This window comes from Stegodyphus dumicola, chromosome 1 (assembly GCF_044657685.1).
Source record: "Stegodyphus dumicola isolate Sdum_Otavi_A_Nest chromosome 1, ASM4465768v1".
Taxonomy (NCBI): domain Eukaryota; kingdom Metazoa; phylum Arthropoda; class Arachnida; order Araneae; family Eresidae; genus Stegodyphus; species Stegodyphus dumicola.
This window is the reverse complement of record NC_140768.1, coordinates 146162905-146183806: the sequence shown is the minus strand read 5'-3', so window position 1 is coordinate 146183806 and position 20902 is coordinate 146162905. Positions and strand designations below refer to the sequence as shown.

Sequence of the window (20902 nt, the reverse complement as noted above, 5' to 3'; positions counted from 1 at the left end):
ATTTTACACTTGCCTCTTTCCCCCCCCCCAAAAAAAATACTTCTTTCTTTTTGCTATTACAGAATTGGTAGGGAATAATTTTAGATTTTAGGTAGGGATTTTAGACACTGCAAAGTTTAGAAGGATTTGAAGGCAAGACTTATAGAACCTTAATTCTAGAAAATTCCAGAAATATGTGACAAAAGGGAAAATGTCTCCATGGTATTAATACATAATGGATGTATTTTACAGAAAGTTTGTGATGAATTTCTTACTTTGAGAACATCTGGAAGAACATTGAAAACATAATATTTGAACGTTTTACTTCTGATACTAGAATCATTTCCTTAACATGTTTATCTTTCCTTTATTTTTACTACTTTTCACTAGACACAAGCATGGAAAATATCAAAAATGCTTTTAATCTTATCTTATGGACAGGCATTATAGAAAGGAGTTTTTTTATTAATAAAGAAATTGAAAACTGACAATTTAAAAGGTTCATCTAATATTAATGCATCATACATCATACATTTTCCCATCTGATGCAATCTCTCTGGATCGTAAATTCTGCTGTCTAGTGCCTTTCTAAAATCTGCTTCCAATGACTGCTCTAAATTCTAAAATTTATGGCATTATTGGATTTTGTTGCTTGGTGTGTCACTAAATTCTAAAAATTCTGCCACACCAGTTCTATAACCAGCCCTTACATATATATTTCATATTTCTTTTGAATGTTCATATTACTAAAGAAATAAAGTTAGCAGCTTTTTCTATGCATTCTAAATGCATTTATTTATTTATTTTTTTCAATAACAAAAATCCATAATTAAATCAAAAAGTTCTAAAATGAAAAGGAAATATATTTAAGAAAGAAACCGAATACATAAAGCAAATTATTCTTCAAAGATATGTACAGTTATTATTATGTAAATTACCCAGTTGTTTATGATTTCAGCCTTTACTATAGTTTCCCAATTCTATTTCCTCACATCATAGATTTACTGAGCCAGCTTAAATTAAAATTAAGTTGTATAATATTTGACCACTTGCCTAATTTTTAATTTGAATTTGTTCTTGATTAATTACATCACCACAAGTTGTAATTGATTTTGTTGGCATCAGAACATGCCTTAATGTTCTAAGCTCTTTTTAAATAAGAGGCTTATTTAAACCTTTGTCTGATATTGTAGTAAATTTCAGACATAGCGATAATATGCTTCACGTCTGTCGGGAGTTTTGGACTATTTAACTTTTACCAGATCAATTAAACCCTCATAGGTACATTGTGGAGAGGTTGACAAGTTAGGAGATAAAGACGCAGAAACTAGCGAGAGCATTGATTTGCCTATTGAGACAAATCTCTTAATTGTTAGAAAAGATGCTTAAACGAAATCGGTATAAACTAGCCAAAATGTCTGGGAAGGCTTCAAATTAAAATGACGGATAAATATTTTGTTGACTGTTGTTGTTACAAAACATAAATGTTAATAACAAATATCATTAAAAAATAAAATTTAATAGTGGTCATGTAAATCCATAATGACTAAGGTTATCAAACTACCTAATTTAATTATTTATAACTAACTGCTTACCCTTAAAAAATATCTCTACTAGGCTTATTTAAGACTTGTCTGACATTGTAGTTACTCTCAGACATAGCGATAATTTGCCTCATGTCTGGCTGGAGGTTTTGGACTATTTAACTTTTACCAGATCAAGTAAACCCCCATAGCTGCAGTGTGGAGAGGTTGACAAGTTAGGAGATAAAGCATGCAGAAACTAGTGAGAACATTGGCTTGCGTATTGCGACAAATTTCTGGTTGTTAGAAAAGATGCTTAAAGAGAAGGAAATGGATATAAACTAGCCAAAATGTCTGTGAAGGTTTCAAATTAAAAAGACACATAAATATTTTGTTGAGTGTTGTTACAAAACATAGATGTTTTATAGCTTTTAATGTGTAATTATCCTTATATCGTTTAAAAAACAATGTCATAAATTACATGTATTTTAAACTGTGAAATTGTATTAGATTGTGATTTTAATAGGGTTTTTTAACAAATATTATTACTAAAATAAATAAAATTTAATAGTGCCCATGTAAATCCATTATGATTAAGGTTATTTAACTACCTAATTTAATTATTTATAACTAACTGCTTACCCTTGAAAATTATCTCTGCATATTAAAGCCAGTTATTACCTTTCATTAATCCTTACCGTGGTCACAAGATAAAACACAAAAATGTTAAAATTCATGTAAAATTTATTCTTTGCATGTAATGAGATTTAAAATAATACAAAAAAACTTATCACCTGTGGTGCTTTAGTAGTTTATTGGAACCTTAAGGTATACTAACTGGGTTGGAATTCCTAGCTATGACACTAACTGCATCAAACAGAGCCTGACTAACTTTCAAAATTTGCAGGCATGGATAATATTTTCAATTGAATTTATTCAGTTCCTATTTGCTCATAGGTCCTTAATTTTTTTTCATTAAAGTAAAAGTAGTTTTTTCATTAAAGCTTAAAAGTACTTAATTTCCATGAGAAAAAATGTGTACGAACCTTGTTTTAAAAAAAAGTGCAGTTTTCTTGGTATCTATTTATTAATGGGCTAGTGACATATGAATTTGATGTAAATGGACTTATGTAATGGTCTGATCTCTGTTAAGATTGCTATTATCACACTATGTCTGTCCTCGCGATCCAGTATGATGTTGGTTGTCCAGCAGGAAATTGGGTTCATCCTAGTAAGTGCTAAAGAAAAAGCTTCTGTTATAATGCAGATAAATTTAGCAACCTTCATCCCACTGTTGCTGATATTACTTGTAGTACTGTAGCATGCACTAGTATTAAAAGAAAGCAAGAAAAGTATTAAAGTATTAGTATTAAAGACAGCAAGTATTATTATTAGAAGAAAACCGAAGAAATAAAATAGGCATAATAAATGCAACATTGGACTCCTGTGAATTGCGGAAAATCAAGCAATATCTATTGCAATTGTGGCATATTCATAACCTGTATTTCAGTACTGTGGATGGTACACATTGATTACATTTGATCATAGTTTGATTATAAGAATGCTAGCTGCATGGGGGGGGGGACATCGAGGCGCGCAATGAACTGGAAGTTGATCTGTCAGCACTATCCTTATCTTCAGGGCAGATGTTTTTTATTTTATTTGGCTTATAATTCCTTACTAAATGTAGTATTTCATCTCGGATGTACTCCATTTTTGATATGATTTAAATCAAATTCCTCGTCATTATAATTCGCTTCCGATGGTTTCTTCAAAAACGAAAGAATTTCGATTGACAAATTAGTCGGTATTCTCCACACAGCAATTATAGGACTTGAACAGCGAAACTTTGTAACTGAACAAGAAATTATGTCTTTTATAGAATTAAAGAGAAAGTATTATCACATAAAAAACGAAGCAACTTAAACAACTTACATTGAAAGAAATGTTTAATAAAATATTAAGACAAACAAATAAATATTAAGCTATTTTTTTGTAAATTTTGATACCCTTTAGATCATAATTGTTCTTTATTTCATAAATCACGGTTTCATATTTTTAATTTTATAATTTCTGCATGCCATCTTACCAGATTTAAACTGATGATCTATAATCCGGAAAAATCGATAATGTGGAATCGCCGAAGTTCCGACGAGTCCAGATTAACGACTTTTGACTGTATATATATATGTGTGTGTGTGTGTGTAAGATAAAAAATATATAAATCAGCTTTATAATTTAATTATAATAATCTCTTAATTCCTCATTTTTAATCTGGGTATTTCCTCTTTATTCTTTAAAAAAAATTAATATTTCTGGACTGCATAATTTCTAGATAAATCTGTGCCAAAGCATGTGTAGTACTTAATGATATAGTTGATTTGGAACTTAAACTCTGAGAACTGAAACTTTTCTAGCTTCTAAACCAGAACCTTTGTCTTGGCGATCTTCCATATTATATTAATGCATACTTTGTTTCGATTTCTATTTCTGCTCAGACGTTCTTTCAGTGTTCTTCCTTCCCATCGCAACAGTGTCAGAACCTTCGTCTTGGCAATCTTCCATATTATATTAATGTGTACTTTGTTTGGATCTCTATTTCTGCTCAGACGCTCTTTCAGTGTCCTTCCTTCCCATCACAAGTGTCAAAATTGTAAATTTTCTTAAAAAGGTACGATTGGAGTGCCAAGCTTTTCCTACATCTCAGTGTTCGTACATCAGAACTTCTAAATTTGTTTTTATTCTATGTATGTATGTATGTATGTATGTCCTAGAATATTTTTGACATTTTTAAGAAAGTAAATGTGCATGCATCTTGAAATATGTCCAGGAAATTAAGGCAACATATTAAAAGTACATAAATATAGATATAAGGTACCAGGGACAATTTAGCACTGCAATCAAGAAAATATCTTTTCCTCATAATAGTTTTGAAAAATCCGTGCTTTCTTAATGAAACCACTTGCCGATTAGAGAGTTAATGTATTGCATGATCTTCTTTTCCATTTTAAAATTTTGAGTAGAATACAAGAAGTCAGCCATGAAGCTTTATTCTTTCCAGAAGTCAGCACTTTAACCCATTACATAGATTCAAAAATTAGTTTAAAACTTACTGAAATCTATAAACTTGAAAATAATTTCTTTTAATTATGTACGTATTTGAATTTCAATATATGCTGCTCTGAATTAATATAATTTTTGGAATACATCCATTTGCTTTAATGTTTAAAATGTGATGCACCAAGTTAATAATCTGTCAAAAATATTTTATGTCAGTTATTAAACCCAAATTATCTTTACCAATTGTATTACTAATTTTAGTTTCAGGGTGAGAGAACTTCTGCTGTATGTCAAGCACAGATGCAAGAATACTTGAGACGACGTCACCAGATGCTACAGCAGCAGATCATGCTTCAGCAGGAAGAGCTGCGGAGGGTGTCAGAGCAACTCATGCTCGTGCAATTTGCAGTTCCTGGTCCCACTAATACTTCCGACATTCCTTACCAGGCTTCCAGTTCATCCATGGGATCGAACTTGGTAAACACTTACTCATCTACGAGACCATTGCCACACTTGCAGATTCCCGATGCAACTTCCACGGCAAATGTTATCATGAAGTCTGTGGATGGTTACACGAGGCCCACACAATCATCTATCACATCAAGGCCATATCTGAATCTCGAGGTGAGTATTCAGAATTCTTTGTTATGTACTAGTTTGTGTGTGAAGATTCTGCAAGTTGATGTTAAATGTGAAGTAGAAGAAAAATGAAAGATATTTTTAAATGTATTTTTAAAACTGTGAAATATTTTGTGTAATACATATTGGTTTTGTTGTGATTAATCCTGATCTGAATGCTGTCTAGATCAAGTGCACAAATAGTATATCATGGCCAAGGGGAATAGGGGTTACATCTGCTATTTGGCCCAAGGCCTTAGGCACCATATAGGTGATGACAGTAGGAATATGCTAACACCTTGCATGGCAGATCCATGGACAGCCATTCTTTGACTCAACAGAATTTTGAGTGCCTCCATGATGCTACAAATCTGTTTACTTACAAACATCCATGCCTTCTCTAAGATTTGAATTTTGGCTCACCGATGTGGCATTTGGCTTCTCATAACAACTTGGCAATTAATATTATACAGTCAAAAGTCGTTAATCCGGACTCGTCGGGACTTCGGCGATTCCGAATTATTGATTTTTCCAGATTATAGATCATCAGTTTAAACCTGGTAAGATGGCATGCAGAAATTACAAAATTAAAAATATGAAACCGTAATTTATGAAATAAAGAACAATTATGATCTAAAGGGTATCGAAATTTACAAAAAGAAAAAGCTTAATATTTATTTGTTTACTTTATTAAACATTTCTTTCAATGTAAGTTGCTTCGTTTCATGTGATAATACTTTCTCTTTAATTCTATTAAACAGACATAATTTCTTGTTTAGTTGCAAAGTTCCGCTGTTCAAGTCCTATAATTGCTGTGTTGAGAATACCGACTAATTTGTCAATTGAAATGTTTTCGTTTTCAATAACCTCTGGGTCACTTTCTTCACTATCAGAAGCGAATTATAATGACGAGGAACTTGATTTAAATCATATCAAAGACGGAGTACATCGAGATGAAATACTAGACTTAATAAGGAATTATAAGCCAAATAAAATAAAAACATCTGCCCTGAAGATAAGGATAGTGCTGACAGATCAACTTCCAATCCCTGGCGTGAAATTGATAAACAGATTTCGGATTTCAAAACATACTTTCGCTTTGTAGATACAAATTACATATTAGTAAATATATATCGGAAATTCTATTTGACATAATCGAAAGTTCAAGCTTACTTTTATGAAATTGCTCTAACAGTCTGCAAAAAATAATAAGCCAGATCCAATTCGAAGATTAAAGAACAACGCAATCTGCAACATTAACTGAATTTTTAGCTTAGCTTATACCTCCTTTACACATTAAATGCGCATGCACACAAACATATTCGCAGACGTAAAGGTCTTACGTGCACTCTTAAATGCCTGTGCGCATGCGCAGAAAGTTTGTAGCTTTGAGGTCCGGATTATGGGTGTCCGAGTTAACGACTTTTGACTGTAATAAAATGGGCTGTAATGCATTCATAATGGAATAAAGATGAAAACACCAAAAGGGAGCATTATTTCATTAGAAAAAAACTATTAGTAGAAGTATGAAATATGTAGTCTTAGCTGCATATATTAGTATAACGAATTGGGTACTTCCTTATTGTTACAGTTCCCATTATTTAAATATTACCGCGATTGCTTTTAATATAGCATCAAAGACATTTACTTATTCCAAGATTTTGCCATATGAACTTCACAGTTAAGACTTATGACAGCAGTGAGTTGTGCTTCGATGGAAATGCAATGATAGCACGTGGCCTATTAGGTTCTTCTGATGGTGGGGAGATGAAGTTGTGATTATGACTGCCTGCTCTTTGGTGACAAAGTTTTGGCATACATTAGTGATTTATTGCTCTTCATTCCCAATGTATCATATATGATATATTTCAGCTTCCCTCTGTGATATCAAATATGTTAGAGCGAACTGTTGCTAATGGTTTGGTATATCATATTTGAAACAGTACATATTATTTCAAATTTTAAATGTGTATGAATTATATCAGAATGCTGCAAAACTTTATTGAATGGAATCGCTTGAGTATTAGCCTTGTTGTTATGAATATGTTTTTTTTTTTTTTTTTTTTTTTCTATAAATGTAAAACATGCAGTGTTTACAATGCATGTTCTGAATTCAGAAATGATTCATTCAGTGCAATAATCTTAAAATTTTGTATGTAAATATGGCAGTATGATATAACAGACACTGATATTTAAATTCTTAGTTTTAACTTCATTTCTGTGTGTAAATAATTTAAATAGGTAATCATTATTACTAATATTGCATATGAACTTCTTATTTTGAATTTTTACTTTAGTTGTAAGTATTAGCTATTTCTGTTCATATTATAAGAAATAAAATTTAAATGAGATATGCAAGAATTCAATATTTTGATGAAAAGCTGATTTTGCGGAAATTATTTTTGCATGTTAGGCTTAATTGCAAGGTGCTCCTGGGTACAGATTGAGATTCATCACTCCAAGGTCACGAGCATATGGGAAACATCATTATCTCACTGCTGGAAATGAAGAAGTTAACTAATCGAAACAAAAATAAACAAAAGGAAATAACAAAAATTCTTTGTGTACTTATATAACAAAGCCATGAGGATTATCTGCTTGAAAAATAGAAATTCCTTTGTGAAGAGTATGAAGGAAACTGACTTGTTTTTACATGCTACAAAAAGTAGACTTAAAATGAAATATTCATTTTCACTGTAGAGATTTGTAGACACTTTGGAAAGGAAAATCAATTGTGTCCTCACCAAGATTTGTGCTACCAGCTGCTAGCTGGACATGTTAACCACTAACCATAAGAGAGGGATGAGATAATTCATATATCATCAGGTTTGTCAAGTAGCTAGCTTTAAGTTCTGTATCAGGCTATGGATTGTAGTTATACACAGTCTGCTCACTTTAAAAGTGCATCGTTTCTAGAAAGAGTAAGTATATATATTTATAAGACACCATCATAGTATACAGCATATGTTGGAGCAGTCTAGCTCAGTGTTTTTGTCTACATCTTTCACCATACTCATTTCAACCGTATGAAACTTTTTCTTACTACTCTTCTAAGATATGTGTTTTGTTTAGGAACTCAGTTCATTTAAAAATCCTTAGAAATTTTTACTTTGATAAAGATCTAAGTTGTCCTATAATTTAACTCTTGTGATGCAGTAGAATATGTATGATATTTCATGCCATTTTGCTATATCCAGAAATGGTGTTCATTCTCTTTCACTAAGGAAGTCAATTCTAAGATAATACCTTGGTAGCTATGTGTGTCCATGGTTTCTTCCCCCTTTCTAAAAAGAGTAGCCCAAAATGTGTTCCATCGATATGTCATGCCTGAAATTTTCACAAGATCCAAAAGAGATTTAAACAAATGCACATTTTCAGAGTTCAGTATTTCATAAAGTTGATTACAGACACATCCACTTTAATCTGTGGAAAAAAAACTCTTTAAAATTGAAACAATTTAAAATTGAATTGTTACAAAAAAATGAAACTCTTACAAAACGGCAATCAAAGATATGACATTCTGCTTGACAGTGTTCAGTACTTACTCCTTACAAAAAATCTCATCAAACTTGTTTCAGCTACTAAAAAATTTATGCTCATGTGTCCCATGAAACTGGTTTATTAACTTCGTATACATAATGATGCCATGTAGGAACTGGAGAGTACTACAAACAAAATATGCTCAAAATTATTTAGCCTCTGTCTCCTGTTCTGTCTACTTTTAAATGATATCGATGAAAAGCTTAATAAGTAATTTTGAATTAAAATGTAGTGTTTTATGAATTGTACACTGCCTTCTGATGGTCTGAAGTTTAGCATAATTTACTAAAATTATATTCTGTATTTATTATCAATCCTTATTTATTTTCCTTATCAGATTTACTTTGTCTTTTATAGGCCGAACTGTGTGGAGTCGGCACATCTGGCGGGATCTCCCTCCTCACTTCAAACAGTATGGAACAAAATAATGAAGTGATTGCTCAAGGTTTTCCTATGACTCATTCAATGCAGTCAAATACCTGAAGCACCCGCTTGTTTGACAAATCTCTTACCACAACACATTTGCTCATCATCAAAGCGAACGGACATGGCCAAAGATTTCTGTCTTTGCCAGGTTGCATTCACTGTAATGTTGGGCCTCCAATCTAGTCTTCATGAAAAATACATCTGAGTGAAAATGAGTTTTTGAGCAGCTCCTATTGTGATGTTATTTATGTGTTTAATTATTTGTTATGCTTTTTATGAGACTAAAGTAATTTTTGGGGAGCTTGAAAATGTTATGGGTTTAAACAGGGCTTGGGGAAAGAATGCATTTCTAAAATTATTGCTTTAGAAATGCTCCTTGTCCTCAGGGTAGAAAGATTGGTTGTGCTGATATTACTTTTTTCCATGTAATTTTCCTACGAGGCATTTAAAGTAATTGGTAGCCATATGAGTTTAAATTTTAAACATTGTACCCTGGTATTGTATTTGAAAGTGTTTTAATAGCTGTAATATTTGGAAATGATTTTTAAAATAGTTCTGTTTAAGAACAGTGATTCAACATTATCTTTAGTGAACAATCTGAATTCATAACATTAGGATAAAAATGGCCTCACTGAATTAGAAAATAATATTTTCTCACTATATTTAAAGGTTATATACATTTATATTCATATATGTAAAGGATAAGTTTATATATTTATGTGCATTTTTCTGTTTTTATGGTTTTAAATTGCTGCTGGTTCAGGGCTCAAAGTATGGAATAAACACCATGATTAATTTATAACTATCTATAAAGAAAGGAAAAGTTAAATTCTAAAGTATGAGAAATATTAATGTTTTTGTTACAAAAACTATAGATGCCAAAATGGCATCGTAGTTAAGACTCGTAATTGGAGAAAGTTGTAAAGTTTTAAAACTAGGAAATAACTATGTAAAGAAGTAAACTATAAATTAAAATAAACAAATAAACAAAATATTCATCTTTTCGCTTTAAAGGAAGCTGATATTTCATCTTCATTGGAGTAAAATTACTAAAGCAGTCAAGATCTGGAAGAATGTATGTGTACAGACAGTTAAGTAGAAAAGAGAAAATGCAGTGCAGAATTAATCAGCATGGATATAAAGTCATTTGTGCGTATGATATTTCTATATCGTCTAAAAGCACACTAAAATTTGAAACTTTTTTACATATTTATTTTGTAAGTTTAATCCAACTGAGGAAGGGTAATTTCTACAGCTCTGTTTTGCATTATGAAGGGGTTTCATCTCATTCTAAACCATGTAAAAATATTTTTCACATGCAACTTCATATTAATATCATGATTTATTCCATATTTACTAAATATTTAATTATTCATTTATTGTAATTCATGTGGAGTGTAAAATATATTGATAAAGACACATGAGCTTAGAGTGGCACTTGTCTGAATCATACTGTGCTTTTTTAAGTCTTGATGTTGTCGAGTGCCACTAAAATTCATCAGAATATGTATTGAAAGTGTCACGTAAAGTATCAAATATTTGTAATAATATAGAGTATATTATTACTTGCTTCTCCATAAATTACCTGGTTTGTGTTTATTAACCCAGTTGTTTTGGTGAAGCTGTTTTGTGAGTTTGCCAAATGGAGAGTTCCCCCCTCTCTTTGTGAAAATATGAAAATGTTGCTCAACTATAGAAAATAATTATTTTTTTTTTCCATGCAACAAATCTAAATGAGCTTTTGTATTATATCAAAAGGCATGTAGGAATTTTATTAGTGTCATCAAGCCTTTTTATCTGTTCTTTTTATTCGTTGATTGTTTGCATGTGTTTGTTTTCAAAGTACAAAAGTTATTTTGGTTGTGATTCATTATTTAATTAACAGAGTTTGTATACTTGTTGTGAATGAAATGTTCAAAATGTCCAAAGATTATTTGACTTTTAAGATCTAAAAAGATGATCTCTATTTTTTGCAGTGTATTTAGTGTCTAATTTTAAAGAAAACTTATAACAAATCTTAAAAAGTTTTATTAACTAAGACAAACATGGTCTTTTATAACTTGTGTATTATCCTTCTCATCGAAATATCGCTATAATATATCGCAAAAATGAATTTTTTTTAATAATTTGTAGTAGTAATGTGCAGTTTATAATAAAATCATAAAAAAAATTTCTAAATCTAAAGTCCCCACATGATATTTTGACTAACAAATTATGGAATCATATACAGTCAAAAGTCGTTAATTTGGACACCCATAATCCGGACCTCAAAGCTACAAAATTTCTGCGCATGCGGCACATTGACGCACGCGCATAGGCGTTTACGCGTGCGCGTAAGACCTTTACGGCTATGAATATGCATCTGCGCATACACATAATACGTTTACGCATGCGTGTTTAATGTATAACGGCCAGTATAAGCTAAGCTAAAATTATCTAATTCAGTTAATGTTGCAGATTGCATTGTTCCTTAATCTTCAAATTGGATCCGGCTTATTATTTTTTGCAGACTGTTAGAGCAATTTTATAAAAGTAAGCTTGAACTTTCGATTATGTCAAATAGAATTTCCGATATATATTTACTAATATGTAAAAGATCTAAAAAGCGAAAGTATGTTTCGAAATCCGACATCTGTTTATCAATTTCACACTGCTCTGCGGTCGGGGGGGGGGGAATGAATTGGAAATTGATCTGTCAGCACTATCCTTATCTTCAGGGCAGATGTTTTTATTTTATTTGGCTTATAACTCCTTACTAAATGTAGTATTTCATTTCAATTTACTCCGTCTTTGGTATGATTTAAATCAAGTTCCTCGTCATTATAATTCGCTAGGACTTGAACAGCAGAACTTTGTAACTAAACAAGAAATTATGTCTGTTTAATAGAATTAAAGAGAAAGTATTATCACATGAAACGAAGCAACTTAAACAACTTACATTGAAAGAAATGTTTAATAAAGTAAACAAATAAATATTAAGCTTTTTCTTTTTGTAAATTTTGATACCCTTTAGATCATAATTGTTCTTTATTTCATAAATTACGGTTTCATATTTTTAATGTTTTAATTTCTGCATGCCATCTTACCAGATTTAAACTGATGATCTATAATCCGGAAAAATCGATAATCCGGAATCGGCAAAGTCCCGACGAGTCCAGATTAATGACTTTTCACTGTATAGAATAACAATTTTCTTTTAAGAATCTTAAATTTTTTAAACTGAAATATTTTAATAAAGTATACAAACTCTAATATACTGAGGCTGTTTGCACATTTTTTTGGATGATTTTCATTGTATTTACAGAAATATTTTATCTGAAAGTTTTGAGGTTTAAATGTCCCAACGATAACCTTATTCATCACTCTCTTTCTACACCATAATTTTGGAGAAAATAAAGCCTTTTATAGTATTGCAAGAGGTATTTATTCCATTTCTCTTGAATAGCTTTCCAAATTCCAAGAAGGATTGTAGGTCGACGTAAGGGCAAATCGCTTTTTCGAAGTTCAAAAATTCATGGTAGATACAACAGGAGATTTAGTGGGGAGGATACATCAGGAGATTTAGTAGGAATGACACAGCAGGAGATTTAGTAGGGATATAAATGAAGAATATGGCCTTGATACCCATTTCTTATTCCATTGTTTCCAGGAAATTAATAGTGTTTTGACGCGTGGTCTTGATGCTTGCTTAGTCTTGATGCAGTTCTGCTGATTGATGGCACTGTGGGTAAAGAAAAGGTGTTTCATATTTGAAAATTGGATATAAAATATGTCGCTGATAATATGTGGAGTTGATCTTAACATTTTTCTCCACTCTCTTTATTTTTGATTCGCCATTATATGAAAAACCATTAACAGTCCTAAATTCCTTTGAAAAACTTTCTTCGGATGAATGTTTCTCGTAAAATTTCTGCAGCCCATTCTGCCTTCAGCGATGTGTAGTGGAGAAAGACGATGCACATTGTTTTTTCACCTTTTCAAGATTCAGATCAGCATAAATCACTTTGTTTTTGACACTGATCATTTTGATGATTTTGCAGCCATCCTTTGACTAAGCAGATTTTCTTTTTAACATTAAAATCTTACCTTACACAACATTCGAAACATTCCATTATTTCCTTGGCTATGTATAGCAATATTTCCACTGGAAGCTAAATGTTGACATTTTTTTCTTTTCTTGTTGACAATATTACCTGTCATAACTTTCGATGTATAAACTATAAAGTAAAAAAACTATAGCTTTCACAGCATTTTTTATAACTGAATACAAATAATTTTCTTCTGAAAGAGCACGAACATAGCCTTCGATCCATTGCTTCTTTAAAAGTACCATTTTGCATGAAAACAAAACACTCAAATAGTAGACGATAATTTATACTTTCAAAAATATAGATGCAGTTAATTTGTCCTCCCCAAGTAGGTTTCCCCACCACCACCACCCTCAAATACCAAGTCGAAATAATCTTAAAAATGTGCAAACAGCCTCTGTGTGCATTATTATTATTATTACTTCTCTTGTAATGACAGAATGAATTTAGCATATTATCATCCTTCTTTACAGTTAATGCATTTATATATATTATATATATATATATATATATTAGTATGTACAGTATATCATGGACATTAGCATGTTAACTATGGGGATGTGCAGTAGCTGTGTGTAAAATAAATTTCTGGTTGATTATTATGTATCACTTACTAATCACTGAGCATTAGTAAGCAAGTTTACAAATGTATTTTTACCTTTCAAACTAGACTTTTAAAATATACTGACTATAGTACACAGTGAGGTTGTTAGTTGTGGTTTAACATGTTTTATGAGTAAATATGTAAATAAGTATGTAAGATAGGTGGGCATTATGTGTTTAATATTTATAACATATCATAAATAAACACAAATTCTTAAGTAAACTGAATAATTATTATTATTTTAATGTTAAAATTTTGAAAAGCAGATAATGTGCAATATGCCAATAATGTATATTTTGCGTATAGTTCCTTAGTTGTGTAATCAGACTCATAGCTAGGGTTTTCAGAGCCCAGGGACAACTGAAGATTTCGCGCCCCCTACTGCTTGCCAAGGATCGAAAACATTTAATTCTAAATTGTTGTAACATCAGTTTGGCGCCCCTTGGATTCTGCGCCTGGGGACAGATGCCCCCTTGCCCCCCTCTAGCTACACCCCTGTGTGAAATTGAGATAAAAACTCTTATAGATAAAGTCTGCTGAGTGAAAACTGTATGTTACTGATAATTTTGTACATTTAAGCATTTTAATTGTATTTTCAAAATGAAAGAAAAAGTACAGCAATAACATTTAACTTACACTTTGTTCATAAAAACGTAAAGTGGCTTATCGAGATTCAGTCAGGTTTACATCAAACAAATGTGCATGTTGAGTGTGTTGTGACATATTTATCCATGATTGGTATTAAATTGCTCTGCTTGGCAGCAGTTTCACAGTTGGCTTGATAATTAATACACAAGTACCAAATCAAATACTGATAGGAGCAGTTTTTTTAATATTTAAATTAAGAACTGAATGACTAATTACCAAGTCTGTTTACTTAATTACGTGTAAAAAATCTCTTAAATTTATCATCCATTGAAGCTTTTATATGATCTGTGTTCATTAGCAAGAGTTACTATTCTAAAATTTATTGTAACAGGGATTAATTTTTACTTCTTTCATTTAATATGATAATGAAAATAAATTAACTATGTACACTGCATAAAGTAATATTTTAATTATGTGTGCAATGAAAGTAAGGTTATGAATTAAGACACAATAACACGCCGAATAAATACTAATTCAGAAGTCAAACAACAAAAATCAGCGTTATATTCACAAAATTTTCACAGGACTAGTTTCGATGGTTTTACCGAACCATCATCTTCAGCTGCAAAACCGCAAATGAACAAGATAGGAAATAATGATTAGATAAGATAAGAAAGCCTGGACAAGAATAAGCAAGTGGCGCCATCTGTTGGTGAAACCAGAACTAAAACATAATTTCTCTAAAAGCCGAAGGCAAATTTGGATTGGAATTAGGATCGTTAACTAGAACAGAAAGATTTTTATGAATGTGAAATGCCTCTAGAAAATCCAGTTCTCCAATGGAAGATGTTTTTTGAATAATTTTGGCAGCAGAAAAATTGAAAGTGTGATTTTCGGACCAACAATGTTGAGCAACAGAAGACTTCTGTGTTTCCTTTTTTCTAACATATGCCTCATGTTCTTTGACGCGAAATTTTAAGGCTCTCTTAGTTTGACCAATGTAAATTAAACCACACTGGCAAGGAATCCTATAAATACCCCAGGAATTCATATCCGGAATGGGGTCCTTGAGTATAGAAGTTGGAATTTTATTGATGGGAGAATAAACAACCCGAAAGTTAAATTTCTGCAAAATATGTGCAACTTTATAGCTAATTGATGGAAAGAAGGGAATGACAACAGAATTTTTATAATCTCCTAAAAAAGAGTGTGGCTTTTAGTGTGTTGAGATGACAATTTTTTAACTGCTTGATTAATAATGTTGGGTGAAAAGCCCCTGTCAATAGCTATTGCTTTTAAATAATTTAGTTCTTCATCAAGGGCTAGTTTGGAGGAGCAAACTTGAAGAGCACGGAAAACATAGGAATAAAATGAAGCTAACTTTTGTTTAGTCGGATGACATGATTTAAAGTCTGGTGGAAGGCAAACCGATGAAGGTTTACGGTAAACTGTAGTACTGAAGTTGGATGTGTTACGTGTGACCAGAATATCGAGAAACGGAAGAGAATTGCAAGTCTCAAGTTCAAAAGTGAACTGAATAGCAGGATCAATAGAATTCATTGTTGAAAGAACTCTATTTAAATCATCTTTATTACCTTCAAACAGGGTAAAAGTATCGTCTACGTAGCGGAACCATGCCGGGAAGTTTAAAGTTTCAATTTGTTTAAAGTTTTTAATTGTTTGAAACTTTAAACTTCCCGGCATGGTTCCGCTACGTAGACGATACTTTTACCCTGTTTGAAGGTAATAAAGATGATTTAAATAAAGTTCTTTCAAGAATGAATTCTATTGATCCTGCTATTCAGTTCACTTTTGAACTTGAGACTTGCAATTCTCTTCCGTTTCTCGATATTCTGGTCACACGTAACACATCCAACTTCAGTACTACAGTTTACCGTAAACCTTCATCGGTTTGCCTTCCACCACACTTTAAATCATGTCATCCGACTAAACAAAAGTTAGCTTCATTTTATTCCTATGTTTTCCGTGCTCTTCAAGTTTGCTCCTCCAAACTAGCCCTTGATGAAGAACTAAATTATTTAAAAGCAATAGCTATTGACAGGGGCTTTTCACCCAACATTATTAATCAAGCAGTTAAAAAATTGTCATCTCAACACACTAAAAGCCACACTCTTATTTTAGATTATAAAAATTCTGTTGTCATTCCCTTCTTTCCATCAATTAGCTATAAAGTTGCACATATTTTGCAGAAATTTAACTTTCGGGTTGTTTATTCTCCCATCAATAAAATTCCAACTTCTATACTCAAGGACCCCATTCCGGATATGAATTCCTGGGGTATTTATAGGATTCCTTGCCAGTGTGGTTTAATTTACATTGGTCAAACTAAGAGAGCCTTAAAATTTTGCGTCAAAGAACATGAGGCATATGTTAGAAAAAAGGAAACACAGAAGTCTTCTGTTGCTCAACATTGTTGGTCCGAAAATCACACTTTCAATTTTTCTGCTGCCAAAATTATTCAAAAAACATCTTCCATTGGAGAACTGGATTTTCTAGAGGCATTTCACATTCATAAAAATCTTTCTGTTCTAGTTAACGATCCTAATTCCAATCCAAATTTGCCTTCGGCTTTTAGAGAAATTATGTTTTAGTTCTGGTTTCACCAACAGATGGCGCCACTTGCTTATTCTTGTCCAGGCTTTCTTATCTTATCTAATCATTATTTCCTATCTTGTTCATTTGCGGTTTTGCAGCTGAAGATGATGGTTCGGTAAAACCATCGAAACTAGTCCTGTGAAAATTTTGTGAATATAACGCTGATTTTTGTTGTTTGACTTCTGAATTAGTAAGGTTATGAAATTTAAAATGCACTTCGTAAATTTAAAATAACATTTCTCAGTCATGACTTTTGAACAATATGAATAACAGGATTTTTTTAATGTATAGCTGAAAATATTTTGTAAAATAAATCGTCAGGGCATGAAAAACAGATTTGTTTCAGGTATGAAAAACCAGAGCAAAAGTGAATTATTTTCAAATTATTAAATCAAAATGTATAATTAAACCAATTTCACCTTTGTTTTTTGTTCTGTAAGGTTAGAAGTACAGTCAAAAGTCGTTAATCCAAACTCGTCGGGACTTCGGCAATTCCGGATTATCGATTTTTCCGGATTATAGATCATCAGTTTAAATCTCGTAAGATGGCATGCAGAAATTCTAAAATTAAAAATATGAAACCGTAATTTATGAAATAAAGAACAATTATGATCTAAAGGGTATCAAAATTTGCAAAAAGAAAAAGCTTAATATTTATTTGTTTACTTTATTAAACATTTCTTTCAATGTAAGTTGTTTAAGTTTTGCTTCGTTTCATGTGATAATACTTTCTCTTTAATTCTATTAAACAGACATAATTTCTTGTTCAGTTACAAAGTTCCGCCGTTCAAGTCCTATAATTGCTGTGTCAAGAACACTGACTAATTTGTCAATCAAAATTTTTTTTGTTTTCAATAACCTCTGTCACTTTTCTTCGCTATCGGAAGCGAATTATAATGAAGAGGAACTTGTTTTAAATCATATCAAAGACGGAGCATATCGAGATGAAATACTACATTTGGTAAGGAATTATAAGCCAAATAAAATAAAAACATCTGCGCAGCGTGAAATTGATAAACAGATTTCGGATTTCAAAACATACTTTCGCTTTAGATCCTTTACATATTAACAAATATATATCGGAAATTCTATTTGATATAATCGGAAGTTTAAGCTTACTTTTATAAAATTGCTCTTACAGTCTGCAAAAAATAATAAGCCAAATGCAATTCGAAAATTAAGGAACAACGCAATCATCAACATTAACTGAAATAGATAATTATTTAGCTTATACGTCCATTATACATAAAATGCGCACGCGAAAACGTATTCTGCACTTGCGCACACTCATATGCGCAGTCGTAAAAGGTCTTACGCGCACGCGTGAACGCCTCTGCGCATGTGTCAACGCGGCGCATGCGCAGAAAGTTTTTAGTTTTGATGTCCGGATTATAGATCATTCCGAATTATGGGTGTCCGAATTAACGACTTTTGACTGTATATTATAATAAGTGTTTTTGCCCATTAATTGCTTTAGAATATTCAGTTATGTGTAAAATTAACTATGATTTTTTTGAAAATTTCTTTCAATCATGTGATTTGTATGGTGATGAATTATGCAAGTATGAATTAGCTTTACTTTTGAATCATTCTTTATTAAATATATTGGAATGCTGTTTATCTCAGATAAAACAGTAATAGGAAAAAGTAATAAATTATCTGTACATATGTATGTCTATATTTGTCTATAGAAGGGTTTAAATCAGATGTGATCTTGTACATATGTCCCCTTTTTTTTTTTTTTTTTTTTAAATTAGGAAGTTATAGTCCCCCCCCAATCAGATTTTTAATGAGAAGATACTTCTGAAAGTAGAAAGCATGGCTTTGTACATCCCATACTTAAGTTTGTTCCATGCCATTTTTTTTAAGTAGTGATATTTTAATTTGTTATTCTGTTACAATTGTGATAGAAATGATGCAGTTAGAATTTTAAGATTTTAAGATTGTTAATTTTTAATTAGATTTAATACACCAGCTGCCCTGTGAGATTTTTTAAACATGTTGTTAATATGTATAAATTTATGAAATAAACGTGAGAGAATTTTATGTGTGCAATGTTGCATTTTATTTTTGAGCAACTTGCATAGTTTGATATATTTTGATAAAGGAATAAATATAAAGTAGGTAGTGTTACTTAGGGTGTGTAATTTAGCAACAGAATACAAGTAAATAATAAAAATCAGATTGAATTTTATTATTTAATCAATAGCTATTTATAAGGCTAATGCTCAGTAACCTGAAAAGTGTTTTAGAAAACTGTCAAGACAGCCTCTTGACTGGAAATGTGTTGATTAATCATCACCTCTTATTTATAGCATCTGAAAAATATATATATACATATAGTTATATATTTTAATTTTTATATAATTTTTGATAACATAGTAGTGTCGGTCTTCTCTCCAGATTACAGATTACTAGCCCCCGCTTTATTTTAGTTATTACTTACATATACAGTCAAAATTCGTTAATTCGGACACCCATAATCCGGAATGATCTATAATCCGGACCTCAAAGCTAAAATCTTTCTGCGCATGCGCCGCGTTGACGCGTGCTCTTAGCCGTTTTACGCGTGCGCGCAAGACATTTACGACTGCGCATATGCGTCTGCGCAAGCGCAGAATACGTTTTTGCGTGCACGTTTAATGTATAACGGACGGTATAAGCTAAAATTATCTAATTATCTATTTCAGTTAATGTTGATGATTGCGTTGTTCCTTAATCTTCGAATTGGATCCGGCTTATTATTTTTTGCAGACTGTAAGAGCAATTTTATAAAAGTAAGCTTGAACTTTCGATTATGTCAAATAGAATTTCCGATGCTGGAGTTCCCAAAGGATCTAGAAAACGAAAGTATGTTTCGATATCCATCAAACAAAAAATGAATTGCTACAAAAAATGGATAAAGCTATATCCTTTGTTTATCTAACCGTTCCGAAATCTGTTTATCAATTTCACGCTGCTCTGTGTGGGGGGGGGACGTCGCGGCACGCAATGAACTGGAAGTTGATCTGTCAGCACTATTGTTTTCTTCGGTGCAGATGTTTTTATTTTATTCGACTTATAATTCCTTACTAAATGTAGTATTTAATCTCGATGTACTCCGTCTTTGATATAATTTAAATCAAATTTCTCGTCATTATAAATATCACGAATACAAATCAAATAGTTTTCTGGTTGCAATTTTCTAATTTCGGCTATGCGTAAGGTACGCATGCGCGCGTTGAAAGAAATGTTTAATAAAGTAAACAAATAAATATTAAGCTTCTTTTTTTTGTAAATTTTGATACCCTTTAGATCGTAATTGCTCATTATTTTATAAATTACGGTTTCATATTTTTAATTTTATAATTTCTGCGTGCCATCTTACCAAATTTAAACTGATGATCTATAATCCGGAAAAATCGATAATCCGGAATCGCCGAAGTCCCAACGAGTCTGGATTAAAGACTTTTGACTGTATTTAGAAGACTGGTACCAATATAACTGTTACATTTTTCCAGTGAAAGTTTGAAGTGTTAGCTTCTAATTTACAAAATACAAATTTAGAAATTGGAAGTTTACCAACCAGTGTTCCTAGGAAATATTTAAAAATTATGTTTTAGATTTATGTATATATCTCGTTTATTTTGGCTATAAAATTTAGCTGAACTATTTTTCAGTCATTATTTCCAGTTGAGAATATTACCAAAAAATTATTAAAATTGTTTTTCATATTTTATGTAATAATTTGTTCTGGTTATGTATGATAAACAGTTTAATTATATAGACCAAGCCCTATTCTTTTTTCAAAAAAATTTAACTATTTTTCACACTTTTTATATCTCATTTATTTGCAAGATGCAGATTTAGCCATTTTCCAG

At 31.5% G+C, this 20902-nt stretch overlaps 1 protein-coding gene across 1 annotated transcript in view; it reads left to right on the top strand.

The window, feature by feature from the left end:
* Positions 1-15000, top strand: part of LOC118189377 (circadian locomoter output cycles protein kaput-like) — a 184696-nt gene extending 169696 nt beyond the window's left edge. Inside the window, exons 15-16 of the mRNA XM_035359969.2 lie at positions 4824-5186; positions 9078-15000. Of these exons, the coding sequence (XP_035215860.1) occupies positions 4824-5186; positions 9078-9203 (489 nt within the window). The 3' untranslated portion in view covers positions 9204-15000. The remainder of the gene's footprint in view (positions 1-4823; positions 5187-9077) is intronic.
* Positions 15001-20902: the final 5902 nt, after the last annotated feature.